Source organism: Vanacampus margaritifer, chromosome 1 (genome assembly GCF_051991255.1).
Source record: "Vanacampus margaritifer isolate UIUO_Vmar chromosome 1, RoL_Vmar_1.0, whole genome shotgun sequence".
Lineage (NCBI taxonomy): Eukaryota > Metazoa > Chordata > Actinopteri > Syngnathiformes > Syngnathidae > Vanacampus > Vanacampus margaritifer.
The window spans coordinates 31,986,394-32,013,568 of NC_135432.1; the positions used below are offsets into that span (position 1 = coordinate 31,986,394).

A 27,175-nucleotide genomic window follows, 5' to 3' on the forward strand; every position below is an offset into this window, starting at 1 on the left:
TCTAAAATTCTTTGCAATTGTAGATTGTAGGAAGTGTTGAACCGGGGCTAGGGGGTGCTATAGCCTCATCAGAAATTTGTGTAGCCCCTGTGAAGACCTTCCACCTCCAACATTGCATTTTAAAATGATTTGATTATTTAATGCACTGGTAGTTTGCGCTGCTTCTTTTTTTTCTTTCTAACCTGGGCACCTGATGGCTTCTTTTTAATTGTACTTTTGATCCATAACCGTCATTTAAGTCTCAATATCTTAGCTTGCCAATGCCACCCGTTCTCCCGTCAATCAACCGGAGTCACATGACAAGTTTGTCTATGCCTTGCCCCCCTCCCGCTTGCCTCTTCCGATTTGAGTCTCCGCAAGAAGTTGACGTGAAGATGAGGGCGCCCCAGCACCCAAATGTGCGGTACTCTAGTAGAAAACTAGCAAGATTTGTTCAGATTTTTCTTTAAGGGTGTTGCGCGCCCTCACATAGAATGTGAGCTGGGCGGTCGCCCACATTGCCCACAGCAAAAAACGGCCCTGATAGGGGCTCTCAAGGACCGAACTTGGAGATCCCTGGTCTAAGAATATACCATAGGCATTGTAGGATGAAAAATCATCTCATGAGGATTTTGGATGGTCTGCAGCCTTCACCATCTGATTTGGGGTGAGAGGAGACGGTCAATCACATGGCACAGTAAATTTGACTCCATTTAGAGTGAGACCAAATAGACTTAAGTAATATTTGCACTCGGAAGAGAGTAAAATAAAGAATTGGGGGTGGGGAGGGGGGTCACTTAAGGGTTGAGGAACGAACTCACTCCTGCTGTTAGTATATCGCTCGTGTCAGCTGGAATCTTCATAACTCCAAGAGATAAGCAAACAGTAGTGTGGGAGTCTCCCAAGCTTAAGGTTACGAGTTTGTTCCTCAACCCTTGAATTTTATTTCATTTTCAATTCTTTATTTTACTCTCTTCCAAGTGTAAATATTAGCCTACTCTAAAACGGAGTCTATTTGGTCCCACTCTAAAAAGAGTCAAATTTACTCTAGAATCAAATGTACTCTAAAGAATTTACTGTGTAGCCTTCAATGAATTTAATAATTCAAACTCAGGGAAGAAATAAATGACTCAAACACCTAATTGAAAAGCTAGGCCTTTTAATGTGTTTTTGTTGTTGTAAAAGGGTCATAAACTGAAGCAACATATACACTATAAACTGAACATATACATTTATGTACAAATTTGTAAATCTTCAAGAAAATGCTCCATGACTTGACTTCACAAGAGGTTAGTGTGATACACATTTAATCCCATTCAAAAGGAATCATACATGGGCTTATATAATTTTATAACTGAGACAAGCAAGAAAAACGTAGTTAACAGAAATACCTGCTGAGATTTCACTTAGCAGTCATCATGTTGTTTTTGTATTTTGGTCATGTTGTTAAATGTTAAGGAATGGGACTCCTCCAACTAATATATTGTTATGATTGACTGCATTGAAAATGTTTTTTTTAATTTTTTTTATGTGCATTATCATGAACCCATTCTATGATTAAGTTTTTGGAGGCGAATCTCAGGCTCCCCATTTGTTACTTTTGTTAACGCTTATTGACCCCCATTGTCAGCAGGACTTCTTTCCGCCTCATGTCTTTGTCTTCCTGGACTAAATGATCTACCTCTAATCCACTGCCTGTTCCCATGGTGGCCTATTTGCTTTTGTTCTATGCTGAACATTCTGGGATTGCTCATTTTATGATTTGATAAGTATATGCGGCCTTCGGTTGGAGTGGGCAGCAAGCCAGCCCTAGGTTTTAGACTTTCTGCATCTTGCTGACTTTGCGGATTTTCTGAACTACCCCAATTTCCCCTCTGAGGACCACAGACTTCTTTACGCTTCTGTCTTGTGCTCCTACCTCGGCTGTTTAATCCTCGTCTATTATACCGTCTTGAGTCCCTCATGTCAGACAATTCCATGCCACTCTGTGTGGCAGGATCGGGTTCCCGTGAATCTAAGACAGTGCCCATTTTGTCCTCACCTCTTCGATTCCACGCAGGGACTTGAGTGTCTCTATCCCAACCACCAGGTCCATGTCCCAGTCTTGGATTGTCAGGTGCCCCCCTCGTATCCATTTTGTTATGAATACCCCTTTTCATGTCACAATCCTGCATTCTCAATCCAGGTTCAGGTCCTTGGCCACCTGGTGTAGGGCCTTCAACGTTTAAATTGTCACTTTCTCTTTCCATTGCTCTAGGATGTAAATTTCTACTATCACTCCCTGGCCTTTCAAGATACAGATTTTCATTGCGTCGAACATTTGTATCTCCTATTCCTCTTCGCTCGTGGTTGTCCTGCATTTCTCTTCTGTTTCGGAATGAATTATTTCTATTAGGAACCCCCTGTACAGGCCTTTGACGTTCCATGCTTGGACCTCTTCTTCCACGTACTCCACCGACTGGAACTCTCCTTTCATGGCCCTGTTGTCTACAGCCCATGTTTTCTGATCCCCATCTTGGCTCAGCACCTCCTCTACCAGTCTCTCGACAGTCATTTCCCGGTCCTACTCCATCAGGCCTAGCAAACCCCACATCACCATCATCTTGAAAAGGCCTTGGATCCCTACAGTCAGGACCACCCCAGTCATCGTCAGGGATTCTTCTTGGCCCCGAAGGTGTCCAATCTGGTGTGTGCTCATGCTCCCTAAGCACAGGGCCACCTGTATTATATTCAAAAACGTCTACATCAACGCCCTCTGGAATCAACCGAGTATACCTGTTATCATGACGGTTGAACTCATTTTTAAATTGAACTTCACCTCCATCAGACCAGCGCTTCTCAGCGTCTGGGCCTCTATGATCTGGTGCTGGATACCTGCAATCTGTCACATTCCATTTTGTTTCGTGACTATATTCCAAGTCACATTTACTTCTATTTATTTGATCTTCCCTGTTATCTTGACCTGATCTGTTGTTCTGCCTGTTTCCTGGTCCCATGAATGATGGTTCATTATCTCTCCAATTAGGACCTGGTCCACCTGGATCTCTCTCAAAATTTCTGTCTCGGCAGTAACGGTTTTCTGGTTCTCGTCTGTCAGGCCCCAAGCCCTCAATGTCTGGATTTCTCTTTTCTAATAGTGCCCCTCTAAAATCTTGACTAGCTGGACCTTTCCTCTCAGGCCTTAAGTCTGCTCTGAAATGTGTATCTCTCCAGTTGCACTCTGGGCCCATCATTTGTGGTGGCATTTTTTCTGGGCCAGGTCGATTGTCTGTGCCTCTCCTGTCAGAAAAAACATCGCCGTGCCTCGTTTCCTGCCTATCTGGATGTCTCCTATCAGGACATGGGAACTCTGTGTTTGGACCCATATGTTGATCCCCTGGTCGGTTTGGAATTCTTGCTTCTACCGTTAGTTTTTGTGGTTGATGTCTTCTGTTATCAGGCCTTGGGTCATCTATTTCAGATCCTGGTCCCCTAATATTTGGCCCTCTCCAGTCATGCAAGGCTGTCTCCAGATTTGGATTCCCTCTTTCTAACTGAGGGTCCCAGGCTGGTCTACTAGGTCCGTGCCTATTATGGCCCAAGTCATCAGTGTGTTGGTCTCTCCAAGCACCAGACGGCACTTGATCCTCTATTAAGCTCCTTTTGAATCCATGTTCTCTCTGATTATTGCCTCCTATCCTCTCGCGACCTGGTCCAGCAAAAAATGGTAATCCTCTTTCTCCTCTAGGTTCCATTCCACTAAAATCTGGACATTCAGATATGTTTCTCTCAACCTCAGGATGGTTGATTGATGATTCTCTCCTTTCATTCCCTGGCCCACTGAAATGTGAGCCTGCAAGTCCTTTTGCGTCGATCCTCTGAAATTCCAGTCCAGGTTTTCTTCCATCAGGCCTTTGTCCCCTGACATCATGGTCTCCTGGACCTCGCTGCCCTCTACTATCATGTACATGGCTAGGGCCCTCCCTACCCGGACCTCTTTCAAAACATGATCCTAAATTATCTGGGGCACCTGGTCCTCTCACACCATATCCTAAACTATTCATAGCTGGATGTTTATTTTCAGGTCTTGGTTCTCTTGAATCAGGACCTACAGTGTTTGTGTCATAAGCACAATCAACCATAGTTGGATTTACAATGTTCCGTTCCTGTGTTCTGAGATCACTAAAACCTGGCCCTCTCCTATGGAAAGGAATTCTCATGTCGCCACATAACCGCTCGGGTCCATTCCAGTTATTCATATTGCGTCTGGTGAAATCTGGACCACCCAGTTCTCTCCTGTCACGTATTGGGACTTCTATATCAGGGAACATCTTCTCCTCCCTTGGTCCAGCGACATGTGAACCACCTGTGCTGTCATGCTTTAAAGGCCCCACATTTGTCCCTCCCATTTCAACTAGTGGTTTACAAGGGTCTACAAAACCAGTAGCTATTTTTTCAGGCTCATGGCTTTGCATTGCTGTTCCTCTCCAACCGGGCGGATGGACTTTATCTTCATCTTGTCTGTGTTGCCCTACTTTTACGGAATCTTTAACTGATCCTGGACAATTCCAATCAACATATGTCTCACGCTCGAACAGTTCCATATTTTGAACGCTGTGAATGCTTGGACCAGTTTTTTCAGTTCGCCAATCTGCTTTTATAATATTAGAAATAGCGTATTGGTCTTGCTGACAATTTTTTTCATTTGTCCTCTCAGGACATTGGTCATGCTTGATTCCTTGAATGTTTACATAGTTCCTGTCTGTGTGTCTTCCTCCAATGCCTCTATCTGGAACATGTGGGCTAACTCCATGACTAAAATCTTGACCACCCATACAAGCCACACCTTGGCCGGGCACTAAAGAACAAACTTCTCTGACATCATATCTTCTACGATCATTTAAGTTTTCTGATACTTTTATGTCAAGGCTATGCACACTCCTTTCAAACTTAATATGATACTGCGCTTCCTTGAAATGGTGTTCTGATTCAATACTGTCTTGTCCCATACGTGAAGTGCTGGACTGAAAATGTCCATAATTTATAGTTAGTCCTGGTCTACGCATAGATGCCTCTTCTTCACTTTTCAAGCATTTTTCATTTTGATGCTTTTCATCTGACATTACAGGGGATGCTGTACACAGATACCCATCATCAGAATATGTGGGTAAATGTGACTTTGAACTACTTTCTAGATCGCAATGTCTTACATTTAAGTCAACATCTCTTTGATGTTGCTGTAAATCCTTTACCTGAGGAAAAATCTTGTTTTTGATACCGGGGTCACCGATATTTTTTGTCAAATCTGAAATCCTGCCTTGATATTGTGAACCTCCAATAACTCTGACACATTGCTTGCTTGCTGGTTGTGACTGGGACATATTTTCATCTCCCATCAGATTAAGAACTTTAGTATCTTGCTCTGGATCATTACCCATTCTTGAACATTTTCGACCTTGGCCCATTTCAGGTCCAGAAAAAGTACTTATTTCTACAGATGAATTTAAAGGTCCACCCCCTTGACTCAGTATTTCTAAATGTTTTTGATCTAAATATTTCCTCTCACTTTCTTCCTTTGTCACATTCAGCTTTCCTGAATCTGCATTCTGTATATCAAGTGCTTTAAAAATAAGATTGCCAATTGAAGTACCTTCAATGTTTGGTGGTATGTTCAACAAAGTCGCTTGGCTAAAGGGAAGCTGGAAAACATTTTTTACTTCCACAGCTGGTGTCAGGTTATTGATTTGTGTCTGGGAATCTATGATTTCATTACATTCAGGAGAGGGATTATTTTCTTGGCTACTTGGTTTGATAAACTGTGGATCAGGATCAGGGCTCTCAGGGGAATCTCGAATGGGGGGGTCACTCTCTCTTAGAGGAATTGAACTTTCAAATTTATCTCCACTTGTTCCCAGTTGTTTATTCATCTGTGGAGGTAGCACATTAACTGAGTTATCAGGCCCGCTGTCCATGTTTGTTAAAGGTTCATTGGATTTTGGTGGTTGTGAAGTTTCAAGTTTTAAATTTGGCAAATTTTCTTGTGAAATGTCTTTGTCAGATATTTCAGATTTTAAATTGCATTCATTGCTGGTATTTTTCGTAGAAAGTGGGGCGTATAGTGTCTTACTAGGTTCAAATTGTCCAACATCTGGGTTCAACTCACATTTTAAACCCCCTTGGTTCTCAGTTTGTTTCTCAGTGACATTTGGGGATGCCGTGAACTCTTTCGGTGCATGTGACATCAAATCATTTTCGCTAGGAAAGGATGGTGACCGCCTCCGATCACGGGAATGCCGGTGTGTACTGTGTAATTTATGGTGACGTGTCTGGCGTTCAGAGTGATCTCTAGTTCGATGCTTTGACCGGTCTCTCTCACTTTTTCTGTGTCTATCCCTTTCTCTGTGTTTCCTGGAACGTGACCCAGAACGCTGCTGGGATCTCCTTGAAGGACTTCTGCAGCTGTCTCTTTCACGATGGCTTCGCCTCTTCGGTGATGACCTACGCCTTCTGCTTTGATATGAAATTGGAGATGCATATTGTCTCGGTAAGGAGGAATCCTCAATCTTTGTGGTGACTGCTTGAAATACATCGTCTTGGATTTCATTGAAAAGATCATCCTCTGGATCATAAGGTACATCAGACTCCTCAATCTCACCAGCAGAAGATTTTTCGTTATCGTTTGTATTATCAGATAACTCAGCTTGTTCTGTAACTGAAGTGACATTCAAAGAAGGAATGGCATCAGTTTGTGACTCTCTGCCGGGAGCATCTACAGCCTCTGTTCGACTGTGTGCCTCTTCTGGCTTTGAATCTTTTGAGAGTATTATACCACTATGAAGGGAAGAGGTATGACTGAGAGGCAGAGACTTTGAGGGAGAAGACATCATGGAATCGGCACCAGAAAATTTAGCCATGAACATGCCAACAGCCTCTCTTTGTTGACGAAGTGCCTCTTCCTGTTCCTTTAACTGTCGTTTTTGCTCTTCAATCTGTTTGTTAAGTTCCTCAAGCTTTCGCTGCTGCTCAGTCAGTGTCGCAGCTGAGACGACTATAGTACCTGTGGGGAGGTTCTGTGGAACTGAAGTTAGAGAAGAGGTTTGGGGTGGAGTTTTTGCAAAAGACGGTGTGTCAACCGGTGTAGAAATTGGAAATGATGTTGGACAGCTTAAGATTTTAGTTTGAGTCGGCTTCTTTGCATTAGATTGCACATCTTGAAAAATAGTCTCATCCTCTGGATCATAGGCCACATCATCATCTACAGAGCTTGATAATGGAGGGTCTTTAAAATTATTTTTTCCTTTGCTCTGTGACGAAATGGCTCCATATCCTATTGCTGGATCATACTCCTCCTCTGGGTCATAGGGACGATCAAATGTATTTTCCTCTTCTAAATTTTTGACTTTAGACTTCTGTCCATATTGTTGAACAATTGGATCTATCATTGAGCCGGATACGTGAGAAAACACAGATACCTTAGCACTTACTGTTGTTACGTTAGTAGTACAATGTTCCTCATTACAGACCATGGCAGTAGTTTGCTTATCTTTAAACAATGTATGCAAGATAGTTGAGAGTGGTGAATCACTGTGGCCTTTCATATTCCTGTCAGAAACGCCACTAGATGTGGATTGGGTGGATGCAGCAAGGGCTGAGGTAGAAACAGTGGTGTTTGATTTAAAAGACATCCGAAGTGATGGCTGCGTTTTTGCATTAGAAGAGAAATCTGATGGTGACCCAGGACGAGAGGGTGAAACAGGAGGAGTTGTGCTTTTAGGAGTCTCAGGATCATAGGGTTGGAAAACCTCCAATTTGTCAGAACCATAGAGGACCGGCGGTTTTGGGATCCACATAGGGTCTTTAGAGAGAGGTTTTGATTTCTTTTCTTCCATTTCCTGAAGTAGACTTCCCGAACGTTTTACTTTTTGGATAATTGCCAAACCAAGAAGAAGATTGGGTCTGTTCTTTTCAAGCCCTGCAAAGAAACAAAAATGTTGTTAACAACAATCATTTAATTTGTTATATTATTATATATTATATTATATTTAACAATCGACTAATTTACACACACAATCATACTTATGGACAATTAACTCTTTCACTGCCAGACGTTTTCAGAAACGGGTTGTCCCCACTGCCAGCCGATTTAAGCATTTTGAGTGATCGTTCAAGGTCCACAGAAAATGTTGTGTTTGGACTATGGAAACACACATACTACCAAATGAAAGATTGGACTCTCAGCTTTCATCAGAAAAAAAAGTTTGTTTCTACCTTATTCCGTTCTTCAGTAATCAACAATAGAAAATGGTTACTTTCACCGAAATTCTCTGTTTTGAAACAAAAAACGGAGAAAAAGAGCTTTTTGTGAAACGATGTTATTTCATGCACTCTAGTGAATTGTACACTTCTTTTTGTCCATGAATGATGCCACAAACACCTAAATAGTGCTTTACTTCTGTAAAACGCTTTCACCAACAATGAAAAAGTGTTTTTTGATTGCAAAATACGTTTATTTCCATTCAACAGTGTAACAATTTGACAAAACAATTTCGCAAACTATTTACAAATGTGTGCAACTGTGGTACTACTTACAATTATGTGGATGTTTCAAATACAGTTTTTCCTTTTGTAACGCTCTCCTGCGTGCAAGGAGACGCCAGGACTCGCACAACAGTTTACTTTCACTTTCGCATTGGTCCGTTTTGCGTGCAAACGTTACACTTTCTTGACGGCCTTTTTTTCCGGGGAATAAAAAGCAAGTAGCAGACTGTACACACTTCCTCCGATGAATATGCATTGGACTCGGGGCACTCTCCGTCGTCCGATCGAACGTCCGCCTGTGCGTGTTCGGTTGCGCTCCGCGTTACGACACCGTCATAGCCGCCGCGTCAGCGGTTCCAATTTCGCCGTCAAGCTCGGATTCACCTTCATCATCATCGATGATGATCATCGTCGTCAATGTACTATTTTAGCGTTGGTCGATGCCTTTCGTCTTGTAAGTGTAGAGCTGCTTGCAAACGCTCGCCATTGCCCGTTCCCTCCTCCATCTAGCTCCATCTAACGTCTTCTGCTGCCGCGTCAATGCTTCCCAACCACGGAGTCACCACCCTCCTCTTCATCATCGCTGATGATCATCGTCGTCAACAATGTGCTCTTTCAGCGATGCTTTTGGTCTTTGAAAAAAACGGCTCGGGCGTGAGCTCCTCGCGACCGGTCGCCATTTTTCCTTTGTCTTCCATTCTCATCTCCTGCTCGACGCTCTAGCTCCGCCTCTACTGACGCCCACCCGATCTTGTCAAAAGAGAGTCATCGCTGCCCTCTAGGGGCCAAAAATAGTCATTAGGCACAACAGACCGGCTGGAAACTTTCACCACAGCTCCGGAAGCCTTGCCCGCACCCGTTTCAAAAAATAATAATAATAAATTGGATGACGTCTTTAGACGTCATTGGCAGTGCTCCGTAGGTTTTTACTTGACGTCTATAAACGTCAATGGCAGTGAAAGAGTTAAGAGGAAGGGGTCTCAAACTTGAGGTTCCGGGGGCCATTTACAGGCAGATGAGATTTTCAGAATGTTTTGTTGTTGTTGTTGAGCATAGGGGCACCCAATACGTCTTGAATGCACAGAGAGTGTTAAAGTGCTCAAGAAATCAGATTCAACTAGACATACTGAGGAGTATGTAAAATACTAGGGAGATTAGACAGGGAACCGGGTCACAAATCATGTTCACATTCTGATGGACTATGTTCCAAATTGTTATTATTTAAGTTTGAAAAGATTGGATTAGGTATAATTATATTACTTAGGGCTGGACAGCATCGCAGAAAAGTACATCACAATTTTAGTGTTTGATATCAGTCGATAGTGATAATTACTGTTTTACTATTTAAAATAAGGACCTGGAGAATAAAAACCCAGACTGAATTTAGGTTATTATTTTAAACTATAGTATTTAACAGCACCCCTGTCAAAGTAACTGGTCAACATAAATGGTGCCCAAAAAGTCTGAGTATATGTTAAAAAAAAAGACACTTCTTAAAACAAAACAATTTTATTCAATTGTAATGTTGATAAATAACAATTTCAACATGATTTCCATTATTTTCAATGTATAATTTGAGGCACTTTGCAAATTTCAGGTGTACTCGATGACGATTATAGATTTAAACCACATGAGAGAACGCATTACCATTACCAGTCAATGTGCTGAAATCAAGTGCAATGTAGACCTATTCCATTGACTTCACCTGAATTTTGAAAAGCACATCAAATTATTCATTGAAAATGATGGAAATCATGATGAAAATATTATCAACATTACAATTGAATAAAATTCTTTTATTTTAAGAAATATGTGTTTTGTTTTACCATGTAACTAGACTTGATGGACACCCTGTAGAGATTAAATAAACACATTTTTACACATAATGTGCTTAGTAGAGCTGGGTGAATCGCGACGTATGCGTTTCATATAAGTAGTGATTTTTTTCTAAACTTTTTTTTAACCCATTTAAACTTTACCTATACAATAATAATATACTACTATACTAATATATATACTAATATCTTAGCTATTTAAAGCTGAGTTTGAGGCTCCTGATTTAGAGTCTACAGCTCTACGCTTAACTTCACATGGATATTTTTGGAATGTGAAAGGAAGCCAAAGTACCCACAGAAACTAAACACGAAAGCCAGAGCAGAGAGCCGAATCCTGAACCTCAAAACTGTGAGGCAGACATAGTAACCACTCATCTACCATGATACATAAAATTGATTTAATTAAACAACACATGTCCATTGAGTGGATGAGGTTTGTCTATTTTATGCTTTCAACCACCAACCTAAATGTGCAACCTAATCTATAAAAGAATGTGTCTGTTTTGCTTCTAAATAATAAGCTGTTGAGTTGCAATATATTTGGTAGGTAATCATTAAATAACCAGACAAAATGTCACGATGAAGGTAGGAATAGTAATATAGTCAAAGGACTGGAGCATTTTCACACCTGGTCCTTCCAGAGGTTGCAGTATGGATGGAATGGATTCTTTTGCGCTAAGTGGTACAATGTAGACATCTTTGATGGAACGGCTGTTGTTGGAAACGACACCAAAACGCCCTCTGCTGCTGAAGTATGAAAAGAGTGAGACATATGCCACCTCTTCTTCTTCAGTAGCAGGATGAAAGCGGATCATGCATAATTCCTGATAAACAATAACAAAAAAAGGATATAATGTAAATAGTGTTGCACAAGAAGACAAATGAATCTAATATACACTCCACTCCAAAAGTATATGAACAGCGAGGCCAATTCCTTTTCTTTTCTCTTTTCCCCCCAGTTTTCTATAGACTTAAAATATCTGGATCAAATTTCATCTTCACAATTGCTTGGTTTTCAAAGTTTTTGTGTGTGTGTGTTTGTTACATAATTTTATGTTGGAAACATTGCATAGACATTTAGCATTGTTTAATGGTGTAACAATCAGTCTACATACAGCAAAAATGAAGTACTTGGCCTCACTGTTCCAATAATTATGGAGGTGAGTGCAAATGATGCTTGCCTTTGTAATGTTGGTCTTGAGCTTGGCAACGTAGTCCCACACTGTTTGAGGCATGATTCGTCCACCAATTTCGATGGAATCAGGTAGTTCCTAAAGAGAACAATAAGATGCTCATTCATTTTAGTTAAACGCCAAAGAAAATGATGGAGTTGATCCAGTATTATTATTATTTTTTTATATTACCGATTTCAGAGGTTCGGCTGGTCCTGAAACCACATAGCCCTTCGTCGCAAATTTTGACACAGTGAGCATGTTGAGGAAGCCTTTCCACAGTACTTCTTGCTTGGCCAGGAATTGTGACGTTTCACCATTGGTTCGAGAGTCAGTGATCGCATTTCTGGAAAATAATCCACCAAAACAAACACATTTTAGTCATTTCACACAATTTTAAGAAATATTATTCCATCATACCTATATAACTATTTCTATAAATACCTTGAGGATGTGCCATAGAGTCGGGGATCAGCTGAAGATGATGGCTTCATTAGGATCGATTTTGGTAATAGTTTGGTTGGTGGCGCTGGCAACTTGGGTACAGATGGTTTTGGTTTTGTCGAGCTCTCCTCTTTAAGAGGAGCATAAGGTGCTGATTGGTTCTTCAATGTATTTGTGGTTCCAGAGGTGCTACATGATGAAGCATAGCTCCTACTGGCTGCAGTACGGGGGTCACGCCTTGTAATAGTTACTGTGGAGACAGCTGGAATCACAACAGGCGTATATGTTCTTTTTGATGTCATTGTGTTAGAAGTGTCTGGGGATGCAGGTGACGCCATGTCAGGGGAAGCAGGTGACTCTAAAGTTGGGGAGGCTGGAGAATTCTTAATGGGAGAAGCGGGAGATTCGGTGACAGCAAAGACACTGGTGTCAATAACAAGACGGGAAGAAGGCTCGAAATTAGATGATGATGAATAATCAAAGTCAGGCGAATCAGGTGAGTCAGGCGGCGCTCGTAGCGGTGAGTCATTTCCTGCAGACTTTCTCCACCATGAAAGAGGTTTATCGCTTGATTCAGACGTCTTATTTTTTTTGTTTGGGGGTTCATCCTCCCCTACTTGTCCTTTAAAAAGAAAAAAAGATTTAAAATGTTAGCAACTCCGTATGATGTAGCAATACTATGCTTATAATTCCACACATATGTTTAATTCACCTGTACATATCTTGCATTTGAGGTCAAATATGTGAGCCTTGTGTTCTGAGGTCATGTCTTTAAGCATACAGGCAAGAACATCTGGCACTGCACTCCCCTTGCTTGGCTCACTTATTCTGTTCTTAGGAGTGGGAGTAGAAATACTTCTCTTCTGTTTGCAGGATAAAAAAAAAACCATCACATTATTATTTCCATACACAAATGTTATTATAACCACAGATTGCAGAGAATTACAGTATATTAGCAAGAGAGTATAAAGTTGTTATTATTATTATATCAAAACATTATCTGCATCGGAATAAGATAAATGCTCACATTGCCCACTGGTCTTTTATCAGGTTTTGTGATGTTCAAACTGGAAACGTCAACCTTCACAGCTTCGGGTTTAGTGATATTCAAACAGGAAAGATCAACCTTGACAGCTTGAGGCTGCTGCAACAAAATGGGCACTTTGGCGGCTGCATCTTTACCCTAAAAACAAACAGGAAGGTATTGATCTCAAAGGGAAACTACTGAAAATGTGTTAATGAATGGTTGCCTGCCTTTTTTTGTGTGTGTTTGAGTGTGAAATTAGATTTACCCCTGATGTGTCCTTTACATTGTGGTCTGGGGCCTTGGTAGCCTGCATGTCCTTTTGGCTCATCCTGACGAGTCTGAAAGGACTGATGTCTCCTTGCACAACTCGATACAACAAGCCCTAGAGAAAAATAATCTGTCATCTTAAATAGCGCAGTATAGACAAGGATAATAAAATAGCACTTGAGTTTGAGCCAACCTTGTTTCTTGGATCTTTCAAGTTGAACATAATTGTTCTGTACTTGTTCATGTATTTGCTGTCTGTATTGCGAAATATGTCGAACATCTCCACCTCAATGCTTGCAACAAGCTTTGCAGCATCACTTTCAGACATGTCCAATTCCTCACAGTCACAAACCCTTGACAAAAAAAAAGATACGTTTATCAATATATTAGGCAATAGATTTCCAGTCAATTGAGATGAGTGTCCCTGCAGAGATTAATATTGTCACGAGAATCTCTTGCTTTTTTAACTCTTTCACTGCCAGACGTTTTCAGAAACGGGTTGTCCCCACTGCCAGCCGATTTAAGCATTTTGAGTGATCTTTCAAGGTCCACAGAAAATGTTGTGTTTGGACTATGGAAACACACATACTACCAAATGAAAGATTGGACTCTCAGCTTTCATCAGAAAAAAAAAGTTTGTTTCTACCTTATTCCGTTCTTCAGTAATCAACAATAGAAAATGGTTACTTTCACCGAAATGCTCTCTTTTGAAACAAAAAACGGAGAAAAAGAGCTTTTTGTGAAACTATGTTATTTCATGCACTCTAGTGAATTGTACACTTCTTTTTGTCCATGAATGATGCCACAAACACCTAAATAGTGCTTTACTTCTGTAAAACGCTTTCACCAACAATGAAAAAGTGTTTTTTGATTGCAAAATACGTTTATTTCCATTCAACAGTAACAATTTGACAAAACAATTTCGCAAACTATTTCCAAATGTGTGCAACTGTGGTACTACTTACAATTATGTGGATGTTTCAAATACAGTTTTTCCTTTTGTAACGCTCCCCTGCGTGCAAGGAGACGCCGCTGGACTCGTACAACAGTTTACTTTCACTTTCACATTGGTCCGTTTTGCGTGCAAACGTTACACTTTCTTGACGGCCTTTTTTTCCGGGGAATAAAAAGCAAGTAGCAGACTGTACACACTCCTCCGATGAATATGCATTGGACTCGGGGCACTCTCCGTCGTCCGATCGAACGTCCGCCTGTGCGTGCTCGGTTGCGCTCCGCGTTACGACACCGTAATAGCCGCCGCGTCAGCGGTTCCAATTTCGCCGTCAAGCTCGGATTCACCTTCATCATCATCGAGTATGATCACCGTCGTCATCAATGCACTATTTTAGCGTTGGTCGATGCCTTTCGTCTTGTAAGTGTAGAGCTGCTTGCAAACGCTCGCCATTGCCCGTTCCCTCCTCCATCTAGCTCCATCTAACGTCTTCTACTGCCGCGTCAATGCTTTCCAACCACGGAGTCACCCTCATCTTCATCATCTATGATGATCATCGTCAACAATGTGCTTTTTCAGCGATGCTTTTGGTCTTTGAAAAAAACGTCTCGGGTGTGAGATCCTCGCGACCGGCCGCCATTTTTCCTTTGTCTTCCATTCTCATCTCCTGCTCGACGCTCTAGCTCCGCCTCTACTGACGCCCACCCGATCTTGTCAAAAGAGAGTCATCGCTGCCCTCTAGGGGCCAAAAATAGTCCTTAGGCACAACAGACAGACTTGAAACTTTGACCAGACATGCGGGAGGGTTTCCTCTACCCGTTTCAAAAAAAAAAAAAAAAATCATTGGATGACGTCTTTTGACGTCATTGGCAGTGAAGCGTAGGTTTTTACTTGACGTCTTTAAACGTCAGTGGCAGTGAAAGAGTTAAACAACATAAAACACTTAAAATGATGAATATGCTTGAGACTTACCTTTTGTACAAGATGCTTGTGAGAGAGCGCTGGATGCTCTGTCTGACCTGGTTATTTGGCTGAGAAGGTCTGGAGGGGGGAGCGCTTGGTGCAGGTGGCACAGGTAGATTTCGGGTCTCGTTCAGCAAGGCTGGGACCGAAGGCTTCTGGGATGAGGCTGCCATGTGGCTTGATGAGGGCTGAAGTCCAGATTGCTTCTTTGGTATTATATATGATGTCAAGGAGTTCAAAACAGCCTCCGTTTTATTGTGCTCAGATCTTAATGTGGTTGGAGATTGTGGACCAGATTTTGTTTCTATGGGAGGTACGGAGGGATCAGATTTTTCAGTTGTTTCAACTGAAGCGGGACATTTTCTGGACTCCACTGTGCTGACATCAGAGTTACTCTGTGCTACAACTGGTTCAGACACAGGTTGAGGTGAGGGGCATGCATCTGTGGAGGGATCCTCTGAATTTTCTTCTTGGGGAGTTTCATCCTCTTTTTGTTTACATTCCTTTGAAGCTGTCAGGTGGAAAAACAGCAAGACATTGTGTGAGCTTCATTGTTGTTGATGACACCGTGACATATAGTATGTGCAAAAGTCTTAGCCAGCTACACGTTGGGTGAGTTTAACTAGTCAGAACTGGACAATTATGAAATAATTATTTATTAGTAAACAGCATCTTGAATCACTGCATACAATTTGTTTTTGAGCCACAAAGAACATGGCACAATTGTGAAGAAAAAAAAGTAATTGCCTTTACCACTGTTGCTTTATTTCTCTGTTAGCGGATAACAGAAAGAGAGGAAATGAGTGAGAAGAAAGGAAAAAACTAGATATTTTACCACACAGAATACAATTGGAAAGAAAATAGAGATTTTCCTCACTTTCCTTTTTAGCAAGGGGTACACATTGAATTATAAGTTTTTTGTTTTAAATACAATATACGTGTGTATGGATACAGAATATTGTAACGGCTGTATGACAGTGGCAGGAAGGGATCTTTCCCAGTACTTTTAAATGTAATTTGAATTTCTGTTGCAGAAGATCGTTTAATTGACCGTCAGTAATGTCAGCAAAGCACTTGTGAGGTGACATCTGGAATTGCAGCCAGTAGTGGTACTGGGTTCCTCTTTAGCACATGGACCAGCACTCTATTGACCATTTGCACCGATGTCACGTGATCATGTGACTGCCCTATGACAGACGGCGGAAGGAAATGATTGTTGAATGGAAGTGGACGTGAACCGGAGCGATTTAGTGACTTAGGGACTGTTATTTTACCATTCAAAAGTTATTATTGCGCATGGAATCTATTACTTCAACCGAAGGTTGCGCCTGTCAGTCGAAGTTGCACATTTAGTCGGGTCTCATAGAGCGCTGTTGCCTGCTGTTTTTACCAAGGTAATCAAATCGCCGACTTAGCTGGAATTCACAGCGCACAACCTATATTATTATGTAGTCAATGCCGTCTCTCCTTACAACGGAGCTGATTCAAAAGCTTGTCGCTGGCTGAGTCTCTGGGACGAGATGCTACACTCACACCGGGGACAATATACCTCGTAATGCAACGGTAAAACTTGTTGATCATGCTAACTGACTTATTTTTACATAGTCCATTCTATATTGAAATGCTGTGATTATGTCATGTTTGTTTACTAGCATGGAACAAATGTACAAATCGTGGTGGCAAGCTATGCGGTCATTTCATGAATACGACTCCGGCTCCAGAGTGAAAAACTCCAAGCACAAAGACGAAATCCCCCATTATTAAACAGTCAAATGCACTTAATAGTTTTGAAGAAGGTGCATTTTTAAACTAAACTGTGTGTTCATGCAGTTGGAGTGGACGCTAACTATCTGGCTCGTTAATGTGATTTTAAAACACGCAATTCGACACCTCTGTTACAATCTTTGTTAGAGTGTACGTTTATTAGAAAAATGTATGAACATTTACCCACTAATTACAACATTTATCTACTAACCTCGCAAAAAACGATCGCTGCAAATCCGTGAATACTTTGTGATCTGCCAGTCCTTTCTGTTGATTGCTGCTATCAATCGACGTCTTTTGTCTTCATTAGTAGGTACTTGATAAAAAGCAACATTTGGTTTACTCCTTTGTTTGTCTGTACAACCGACTGCAAAGCAAGATATGACCATTTTATAAGATAATCGATTTGATAAAGGACTTTACGCTGTATGAGATTCAATGGTTACAATACAGGCAAGTGGCTCTTTTGCCGTCCAGCATCCCGTAGGGGGCGTTCCCATGAGGGCTGTGACGTCACGTGCAAAAGGTCAATAGGTTTTGTGGAAAATGTTTGAGTTTTTGTATAATAATTGCATACTTCAAACTGTATCATCTTAGTTTAAAATAATTTATACTCACAAATTGAGTGCAGTGAAAATAATTAAATGAAAGCTAGTGCTGGTCGAAGACGTTTGCACAGTAATATAGGTCAAGACAATGAAAAGAAAACACTACCAAAAAAATAAAAATCACCGTTTCCACATTCTCTCAAGGAAAGGAACTAACAGGACTCACACACACGATCACAAAGATCTGATGAAAAATTCAGATTAACTGCCCAGAGGCTTAAGTAGAGATCTTATGCTTGATACTTTTAGAAACGCATTGTTTTGTTGATTTTTGTATAACTTCTTAATAGGGAGTTTGCAGTTTAAAAAAATGTCATATGCTAAAACTGTGTGTGTGTGTAACCTGAAGAATATTAGAATCAAAAGAATATTAGAATGATCTTTGAAAAAAATCTTCCTTCGCTGGCTCTATCTAGCGCCTCTAATTTTATTAGATCTCAAACAGCTGTGAGCTCCCTATTGATTCAGTAGGAATTATTATTATTATGCTCCACAAACGATCACATTTTTGAGACCATAAATATAAATGAAACCTCACCAAACTTTACACACACATCAAAATGTATCTAATCGTCTTCAAGCTTTGAACATTTCATGCTAAGATGTTTAAGATGAAAAGTTATTGAAAGGTTTTTATATTGTCGCACGCTATTGCAATACACTTTGCAAAACCCCGCCCAAAAAACTGTTTTTGAGGGTCTTAACATGGACGGAAACTCATGAAACTTAGCACACATCAGACGTGTCATGAACATCAAAATTTTAAGTATTCCTTGTGCAGTTTTTAATAAATGGCTCAATAGCACCCTTTTAAAAAAATTACAATTAAAATAACTAAGAATTCCCGATTGTACGTTTCACCTGCTCAGCAACTTTTCCTTGTACGTGGAATAACTACAGACTTCAAATTATTGCGGAACTGGCAACCATCCACTCAATGAAAGTAAATAATAACAAATCACTCCAAGTGATTTATTTACGGAGGTGAAATAATGTTTGGTCCATTTGGGACTCAAAAGGGACAAACTTGCAGGCATGAGGGTGAAAATCCTTACATGGGCTGCTACACAACTATCAGGCTGTACAGCCCGGGCAAAATTGTAATAGGAAAAAGAGACTCAAAAGGTCTGTGTGGAGAAAGGAAATGACATTGCACAGCTATCAGACGCAGGCTTGATTGCAGTGTCAAATGTACAGCTTTGTAGGCTTCCATGACAGCTGCAGCTAAACGACATTGTCACCCACTTGCCAACACTGAAGGAAAAAGCACCGCAGTTTTCAAGGTGGTTTAAAAGATTTGAGCTTGAAATTGCAGTTGATTATTTTTTCATTGTGGATTCATTGTGCATCAGGTGGTACTTAGCTTAAACACACTGACTTGCAGTGAGACAATACCGGCAGAGCACTTCAGGTCCAACTCACTGCCTGAATTTTACTCTTCTCTGAAAGAGGAGAGCACTCGCTAAGGAGGCATGCACATTAAACACTAATCCTCTTTGGATCTTCCTTAATATGCACGCAGTCATTCTGAGTGATAAAATTCAATCAAATCCAATCATGGATGATCTATCCCTGACGAACACCTCTCAGCTGTCCTTTGAATATCCACTTCAAAATGTAGCCGGATTTCAATGCTATTTTTAAAACCCAAAACTAACAAATTAATTTGAGGGTACTAATAATGCTAACTTCCGCCACGGAGAAAAGCAAAAGGGGCAAGAATTAAAAGGCCTCCTCTCAGAATACTGAACGATTAATTATACTCTTTTGAAAGTAGCCTGATATTAACAAAATAACTTTGTTCATTTTAAATGTTTGAATTGGTTAATACTGAGTTAACAAAGGAGTTGTATTTGTTATAAAAACACAACAAATTGGGAATCTGGATCATGACATCATATGAGCACAGTGGAGTGTAAACTGCTCTGTAGCCACACCACTCAATTCGCCTCTGAGAATTAATTATTGACACACAACATTCAAACACTAAAACTAAATATTTTTGTTTAGAAATGGAAGTTATACAATGGTATCGTAATGACTTCTTTCGTGTAAAATTTCTAAATTTGTGGGTAAGTACAATTTAGTATTAAAAAACTAATTGGGTTGAACAGCTTCTAAACTGTAGTCATGTATGTACAGCTCTGTATACTGTGCATATCAGATGTCATTGAAGGTTGCATAACAATTTCGGCCACTAGGGGGTGATCACGTTACACTATTATATTGTTGCATAAAGCAGTTACAGTAGTTCTAGAGAATACACTAAGACATGTGCATTTATGCACTGAGAACGTGTATGTGTGTGTTTGCATGCGTGTTTATGTATGCGTGTAGGACTGTAGGCATACATACGTCCATGTATGGACAAAACTGTTGATACCCCTTATGTGAATGAAAGAAAAATGGAAATGACCTGTAACCAATGAAAATCCAACATTACTTTTGAATTGTGGTTCTACAGTTTTAAAAAAACGAAACTCATGATATAGGCCTGTACAAAAAATGATGGCGCCCCAGAAGATTGAAAATACTTTGATCATAGGGACATGTTCAACCAAGGTGTGTCCTCTAGATAGCATCAAAGGTGTCTTCAAACGTGTACGTCAGACACTCAGTCTACTTAAAGGGCAACAAGTGCGTACAGTAGTCAGTGTGCTAGTGTTAGGTGACATGGTGTGTACTAATCATGGACCAGAGAAAGCAAAGGAGCGAGTTGGCTCAGGTGTTCAGAAAGAAAATTTAGAAGCACGTTAAAGGTAAAGGCGATAAGACCATCTCCAAGGAGCTTGATGTTTTTGTGAGTACAGTTGCACACATTGAGAAATGTAAGATCCACAGGACTGCAGCCAACCTTCCTGGATGTGGTCATGGGAAGAAAATTGATGACACATTAAAGACACTGCTAATATGAATGGCAACAACAGAGCTCAGAACAAGAGAAAATTAAGGTGTACTCTAAGATCAGGGTACATCAGTGTCAGATTGCACATCTGACGTCATTTAAGACAAAGTGGACTTCATGGGAGACGATCGGACGGAAGACGTCATTGTTGAAAAATAAAAAGTGAGAGTGGAATTTGCCAAACTGCATGTTGGACGTGTTAAAGATTCTGGCAACACACATCAGGTCAATGCTCACAGATGAAAAAACAAAGCACACCAAGTAGCACTGTCCATACTGTGAAAGGAGGAGGCTGCTATTTTCTTGGGCTGCATCTGACACAGGGTGTCTTGAATCTGTGCAGGGTACAATGAAAGACTGTGTCAAAAAGCTTGGATTCAGGCCCAAGCCACGGGTCTGGCAACAGCAGAAATGCCCCCCCCCCCCCCAAAAAAAAAAACCAAAAACAAAAAAAATCAGGAATGGCTAAGACCATATGACTGGACTTATCTGAAGTGGCCTTCTATAAGCCTTTATCTAAATTCTATTCAGCATTTGTGGAAGGGGCTGAAACATGCCATCTGGAAGAAAGCATCCTTTGTACCAGAGACGAGTTAAACAGTTTGGTCATGATAATTTGGGCAAAATACCTGTTGAGAGGTGCAGAAGTCTTATTGAAAGTTACATAAATCATTTGTTTGTAGTAATTGCCTCAAAAGGTTTAGTTTTGCAACAAAGTATTAGTTAGTTAAGGCCAGGGTTAGTTACGAGTTAAGGGTACCATCAATTTTGTCAAGGGCCGTTTCATCTAAAATAATTTTGTTGAAACACAAAAAGCTATGTCTGATTTTCAGTGTTCATTTTCATTAAATGTGTATAATGCTGACGTCGGGCCAAAACTTTGTACCTCCAAAATCCTCACTTTTTTGGAGGCCCCAAAAACGGTTCAACCTTTAACATTCTATCAGAGAGCAAGCCAACACTTAACTCTTTGACTGCCAAAAACGTTAAATGACGTTTAGTAAAAACCTACGGAGGGCCGCCAAGGACGTTAAAAGACGTTTTCCAATTTTTTTTAATTTTTTGAAACGGGTGGAGGAAAGCCTTGGCCAGCTGTGGTGAAAGTTTCAAGCAGATCTAGTTAGCCTAATGACTATTTTTGGCCCCTAGATGGCAGCAATGACTCTCTTTTGACAAGATTGGGTAGGCGTCAGTAGAAGACGTGAGGCGGAACTAGAGGAGACAATGGCTGGGGAAGGGAAGAGAACATGGCGACCGGTTGCAAGCAGCTCACGCTCGACCAATTTTTTTCAAAGACGAAAAGCATCGACCAACGCTAAATAGCACATCGATGACGACGATGATCATCATCGATGATGATGATGGTGACTCCGAGGTTGACGCCGAAGTTGGAAGCGCTGATGCGGCGGCTATGACGACGTCATTAAGGTTCACGGGCTAGCGATGCTAACACGGCAAAATGCGGAGCACAACCGAGCACGCTCAGGCGGATGTTCAATCGGACGACGAAGAGTGCCCCGAGTCCAATGCATATTCATCGGAGTAGTGGGTACAGTCTGCTACTTGCTATTCCCCGAAAAAAAAAGGCCGTCAAGAAAGTGTAACGTCTGCACGCGAAAGGGACAATCGGTAGTGAAACTACTGTTGTGCAAATCCTGCTCCCTCTCCTTGCACGCAGGGGAGCGTTACAAAAAGAAAAACTGTATTTGAAACATCCACATAATTGTAAATAGTACCACAGTTGCACACATTTGTAAATAGTTAGCGAAATTGTTTTGTCAAATTGTTACACTGTTGAATGGAAATAAACGTATTTTAGATCTAAAAACACTTTTTCATTGTTGGTGGTAAGTGTTTTACAGAAGTAAAGCATTATTTAGGTGTTTGTGGCATCATTCATGGACAAAAAGAAGTGTAGAATTCACTAGAGTGCATGAAATAACATCGTTTCACAAAAAGCTCTTTTTCTCAGCTTTTTGTTTCAAAACAGAGCATTTCGGTGAAACTAACCATTTTCTATTGTTGATTACTGAAGAACGGAATAAGGTAGAAACAAACTTTTTTTTCTGATGAAAGATGAGAGTTCAATCTTTCATTTGGTAGTATGTGTGTTTCCATAGTTCAAACACAACATTTTCTGTGGACCTTGAAAGATCAGTCAAAATGCTTAAATCGGCTGGCACTGGCGACATCCCGTTTCTGAAAACGTCTGGCAGTCAAAGAGTTAAGATTAATATTCATATAGCCAATAATTCATAAAAATGACAAGTGGATTGACCAAAAAAGTAGATTTTTTTTTAATATATTTTTTTTATTGACCAAATTGTGATTTAAGGTTTCAGCCCGATACCAGTATGTGTATGTGTGCATGTATGCACTTGATGCGTGGCCCTGGCCAATCACAGGACACATAAAGTAAACAATTTACATTCACATGCATACCTATGGTCAATTCAGTCTTCAGTTACCCTAACTTGGATGTTTTTGTTTGTTTTTCGGGAAAATGGGAAGAAGCAGGAGAATCAGCAGAAAAGGGTGGGGTGAACCAGCAAGACCAGAGCTGAGATTCAAACCCAGGACCTCTCACCTCTGAGGCAGACGTATTAACTGTTACGTCACTGTAGGGCTGGACAATAAATCGAATTAATTCGATACATCGTCATTTTAAAAATCTATAAAGATTGAAAATTTGCTAAATTGTGAAATCCTGTTTTGGCTTTTGGATTATTAAAAGCTGTTGTTCTTATGTTGTTAAATCCAAATGTTTTTGTGAGTTGTAATTTTGTGGCAGAATGCTGGATGGGTGGTTTACAAGACATGTTTACAATAGCCACCAACTACTTGACTGGCATTTAAGCACAAACTATGAATGCTAAGTTTATGATAAAACTGATTCAGAATCAGTATACTAGAGATAGACCGACATGCTTTTTTCAGGGCCGATACCGATTATCGGTAGTCAGGGAGGCCGATAACAGATATACATATATTTGCAGAAAAAAAGTTGGTGTAAACATTTTTAATAATAAAATAATAATAAAACCTCTCACTTGACTGCTTAAATGCCTTCAAGGACATGTTTATTAAGCCGCTTTTGTGATTTGCAACATGTTAAAGGTTCTTTGTTTGCAACAACTATAATGTGGCTTTCGCACACTAACTCCCAAATAGCCGCTAATTCGCAGGCTAACTGTTAGCTCGCGGGCTAACTATACACCCACACGCTAACCCCTGGGATCATTTTCAAATAGCAGCTAAAAAATGGCTATTAGGTTAGCCCGCGAGCTAACCTAATAGCTGTTAATTAGCAAGCTAACCGTTAGCTCACGGGCTAATAGTTGCTATTTGCTGCTTATTGGCTGTTAGCACTGCACGAGTAACCAATCAGATGGTGCTGTGGGCGAGCCAATGCTGCAGGGAGTCTAGAGCCGCTGACTCAAAGCAGACGGAGCAGAAAAGCGCCCGTCAGAGCAAAAATAACAGCTTTTAATATATCGGCCATCAAAAAAAAAAAAAAGGGGGTTGATGCCGATATTCATAAAATGCTGAATATCGGCGGCAATTATTGGTCTATCCCTACAGCCTACAGTATGCATTATTGTTGTCTGAACATTTTGCACAGGAATTATTTTTGAAAAAATGAAACCTTTAAATAAATGTTTGCTGGGTTTATTAGATTAAAATCTAAATAGTCCTGAATGATTGCAAAAATCGAGATTTTCTTTTTGGGCCAGATCGCCCAGCCCTACGTCACTGTGACACTCATTTAGCCAATTACCATTGAGAATAATAATTTACTCGAGAGGCATTTTTTTCTCAGTCCATGATAATGTTATTTTTGTTGATGAAAACTAAACTAGATTAAAACCCTCATTAATAACCAACAACTGCGACTAAATCAGTTCTGCATTTTCGTCTACTAATGAAGACGAGACAAAAATGTAACTCACTTTACTAAAATCTATGGCCAATTTAGTTCACAAACAAAGACGAGACGAGAATTATGATTTTGTAAAATCCTGTCTTCTAATCTGTCTAACACACAGGGACACAACCCCTTCCTGCAGCTAGCGAGTGCAACGTGCACAAACACATGGGACAGACAGGATTCACGGTGGAAGGTGGGGAAAAAACAGTAAAGATGTGACATATGGACACATTATTGCTACACGTGTGGAGAAAAATCTATGCTTGATTTTAGTCGAAGGGAAGAAAAAGTGGACACAAGGTAGCTGAAAAACAACACAATAAATCTGAAGAGACGTCACAGCCACAAAGACATCGCACCACAAAGACATTGTGAAAGGTTAACAAAAAGTTTGGTGGTGGTGGTTAATAATGCAACATTAATCCAACAGCTATAACATTCCAACCATAACGTTAATCCGACCACTAAATAATCTTCGCTAATTTACTAGCTTGTAGCATGGAGTCATAGCCACTTGTTGATATACTGTAATTGTGTGAAGTTGTTTTTCATCAAAAAGATGAAAGAACATTTTATGTGAAGTAGTTTTAGATTATATGGAAGTGTTCAATATTATCTTCTAACAAAAAAAATGTAAAAGGGTAAACTGATTGTCCTGACTAAAACTAGACTAAAATGTTGACAGATTTTGTTAACTAAAACTAGATGAATAAAATGATGTTTTCTTGGACTAAAATAAATGCTAAAATGCTCGATTTATAGTCGACTAAACAAAGACTAAATAAAAATGGGATGAGGTTGACTAACAATGACAAATAATAAGTGTGTCTGAAACTGGACTAAAAATGAGACAAATTTTTAAAAATGGCTGATAAAATTAACACTAGTCCATGACAGTGAATGTGTTGTTTGGAACCAGTTGACCAACAATACAGATAAAAAAAGAAAAGAACGAACGAACGAACAAAATAAGAGGGTCATGGCTTCCTGCACAACTTGAAAATGCTGACATCTGATTATCTGTTTAAATATTCTTTTGTTAAGATGTTTTGCGAATCAATTCGCAAGAGGCATTTTGAACATCCAAAAGTGAGAGAATGTTTGCAGGGATGGGCAACGTTTATGATACTATGTGGTGAAATTGTCAAGAAATGTGCATGTAATGCAAGAAGGCAATATTGCCAAGCACCAGAACACCCAGCATACATGGAGGGTATGTTCAAAAAAGGCCTCAATTTCACAGGCACGTCTCAAGAACAGACATGTTTAGATTGCTGTGTTGCTTCCCTTGAATAGGATGAAAATGCGCAGCAAGTCAGCGAGTGTAGTTGTGATGTCGGCTACAGATCCCAACCATTGTAAGTGTGTACTGCCTCTTGACCTTGATATCCGTCGGAACTTATTTGAATCTGGGAACTTGACAGAAGTGTCATCAAAGGGGAACAGATGTGGCTGATGACAGATTCCACTTTTCCACAATGTTGCTCTGTGATGTATTGATTTCATTTTGAATGTTCCACAAGACCATGATTCTATTCATCCATCCATTCTTGAACTGCTTATCTGACTACTAACAGCCCACCAGCGTCTGCTCATGATGAGTTATGACTGTCCGTAATGTACAATAAAAAGATCCTTGCTTTAAGTTGACATACTCTAACCTTGTTCAAATGGGCACTCCACTGTACATTGTTTGCATTGTGTTGTGTTTGTTTACTGTAAGATGTACCTTCCTTGGGGATAGCATCTTAGGGGTAGATGGGTAGAGTCGGTTATTTATTGATGAGGTGAATGTTTGATCATTTTCTTTGTATGTGACCAAAATCTTAACACATCTGGTTCACTGTCAAAGACACTGTTCAGTGTTTGTTGTTTCAGTGTGGCACATGTCAGTGTTTTGTTGGAGGATGGTGGGATGGGGTTTCCAGTTAGGAGAACACTGACCCACAAAGAATTGTAGTATGTTAGAAAAACGTGCGGGGTGGGGTAGTCAAGGTAACGATCATCAGCTTTCTCACCTAAACCAAACCAATCCTCTGGATGTTTTAATATAGTGTAGAGACAGAGAAAAAAAAAACATCCTTTGCAGGGGAAGAATGTAAAGTACCGGTAAACAAAATCTAATCCCATTCATTGTCACGTGGACTATGACTTCACTCTCCATCTCCTATAAGAGCCCAAACAACCCCCAACACCAATGTGTGATATTGTGGAACAGTGTAAGTTAGTTAGTTTGTGATAAGTGAAGCAGCATCAGGAGCGTGCATGCTGCAGAAGCAAGAAAATGTAAGACTTGGTTTTAACATACTGCATACCATGTGTCTCAAACTCCGGTCCTCGAGGGCTGCAATTTTGCATGGTTTAGGGGTTTCCTTCCTCCAACACAACTGAATCAAATGATCATTACCAGGTTTCCGCAGAGCTTGCTGATGAATCAGTTGTGTTGGAAGAGGGATACCTCCAAAACATGCAGGTATGCGGCCTTCAAGGACCGGAGTTTGAGACATATGCTTGCTTGTATATAGAATGTTTGAAGCATGATGCAGGGCAATGATGGCTGTAAATTGTACTGTGCCAGTGTAGTGTACGTATGAAATATTGAGACTGTGAACCCAACCCCCAGTTTCCCAAAGGATGAAATAAATAAAATACAAGAATCGCAGTTCAGAAACTGAATTCGTCCACAGACTTGTGAAAGGTTTGTGAGAAATATTCCTATTAAAATAAATACAAATCGAATTCATCTGTTCCAGCCCCAGAACAAAGATGCCTTTGCGTACAGCTGGCACAAACGCCCAACAAGGAGCAGACTGC

At 40.4% G+C, this 27,175-nt stretch overlaps 1 protein-coding gene across 3 annotated transcripts in view; it reads right to left on the reverse strand.

The window, feature by feature from the left end:
- Positions 1 to 1,121: 1,121 nt before the first annotated feature.
- The window catches only part of LOC144037216 (uncharacterized), a 56,440-nt gene continuing 30,386 nt past the window's right edge, over positions 1,122 to 27,175 (reverse strand). For 2 of the 3 annotated variants that reach the window (XM_077548512.1, XM_077548520.1), the window contains exons 7-16: positions 15,166 to 15,667; positions 13,435 to 13,594; positions 13,240 to 13,356; positions 12,975 to 13,130; positions 12,660 to 12,810; positions 11,948 to 12,569; positions 11,696 to 11,849; positions 11,513 to 11,602; positions 10,960 to 11,155; positions 1,122 to 7,930 (exon numbers count right to left, since the gene is read on the reverse strand). In XM_077548512.1, the coding sequence (XP_077404638.1) occupies positions 1,590 to 7,930; positions 10,960 to 11,155; positions 11,513 to 11,602; positions 11,696 to 11,849; positions 11,948 to 12,569; positions 12,660 to 12,810; positions 12,975 to 13,130; positions 13,240 to 13,356; positions 13,435 to 13,594; positions 15,166 to 15,667 (8,489 nt within the window). In that variant the 3' untranslated portion in view covers positions 1,122 to 1,589. Of the gene's footprint in view, positions 7,931 to 10,959; positions 11,156 to 11,512; positions 11,603 to 11,695; positions 11,850 to 11,947; positions 12,570 to 12,659; positions 12,811 to 12,974; positions 13,131 to 13,239; positions 13,357 to 13,434; positions 13,595 to 15,165; positions 15,668 to 20,216; positions 20,387 to 27,175 lie in introns of those variants that run through there. The other variant, XM_077548540.1, reaches the window with a different exon arrangement.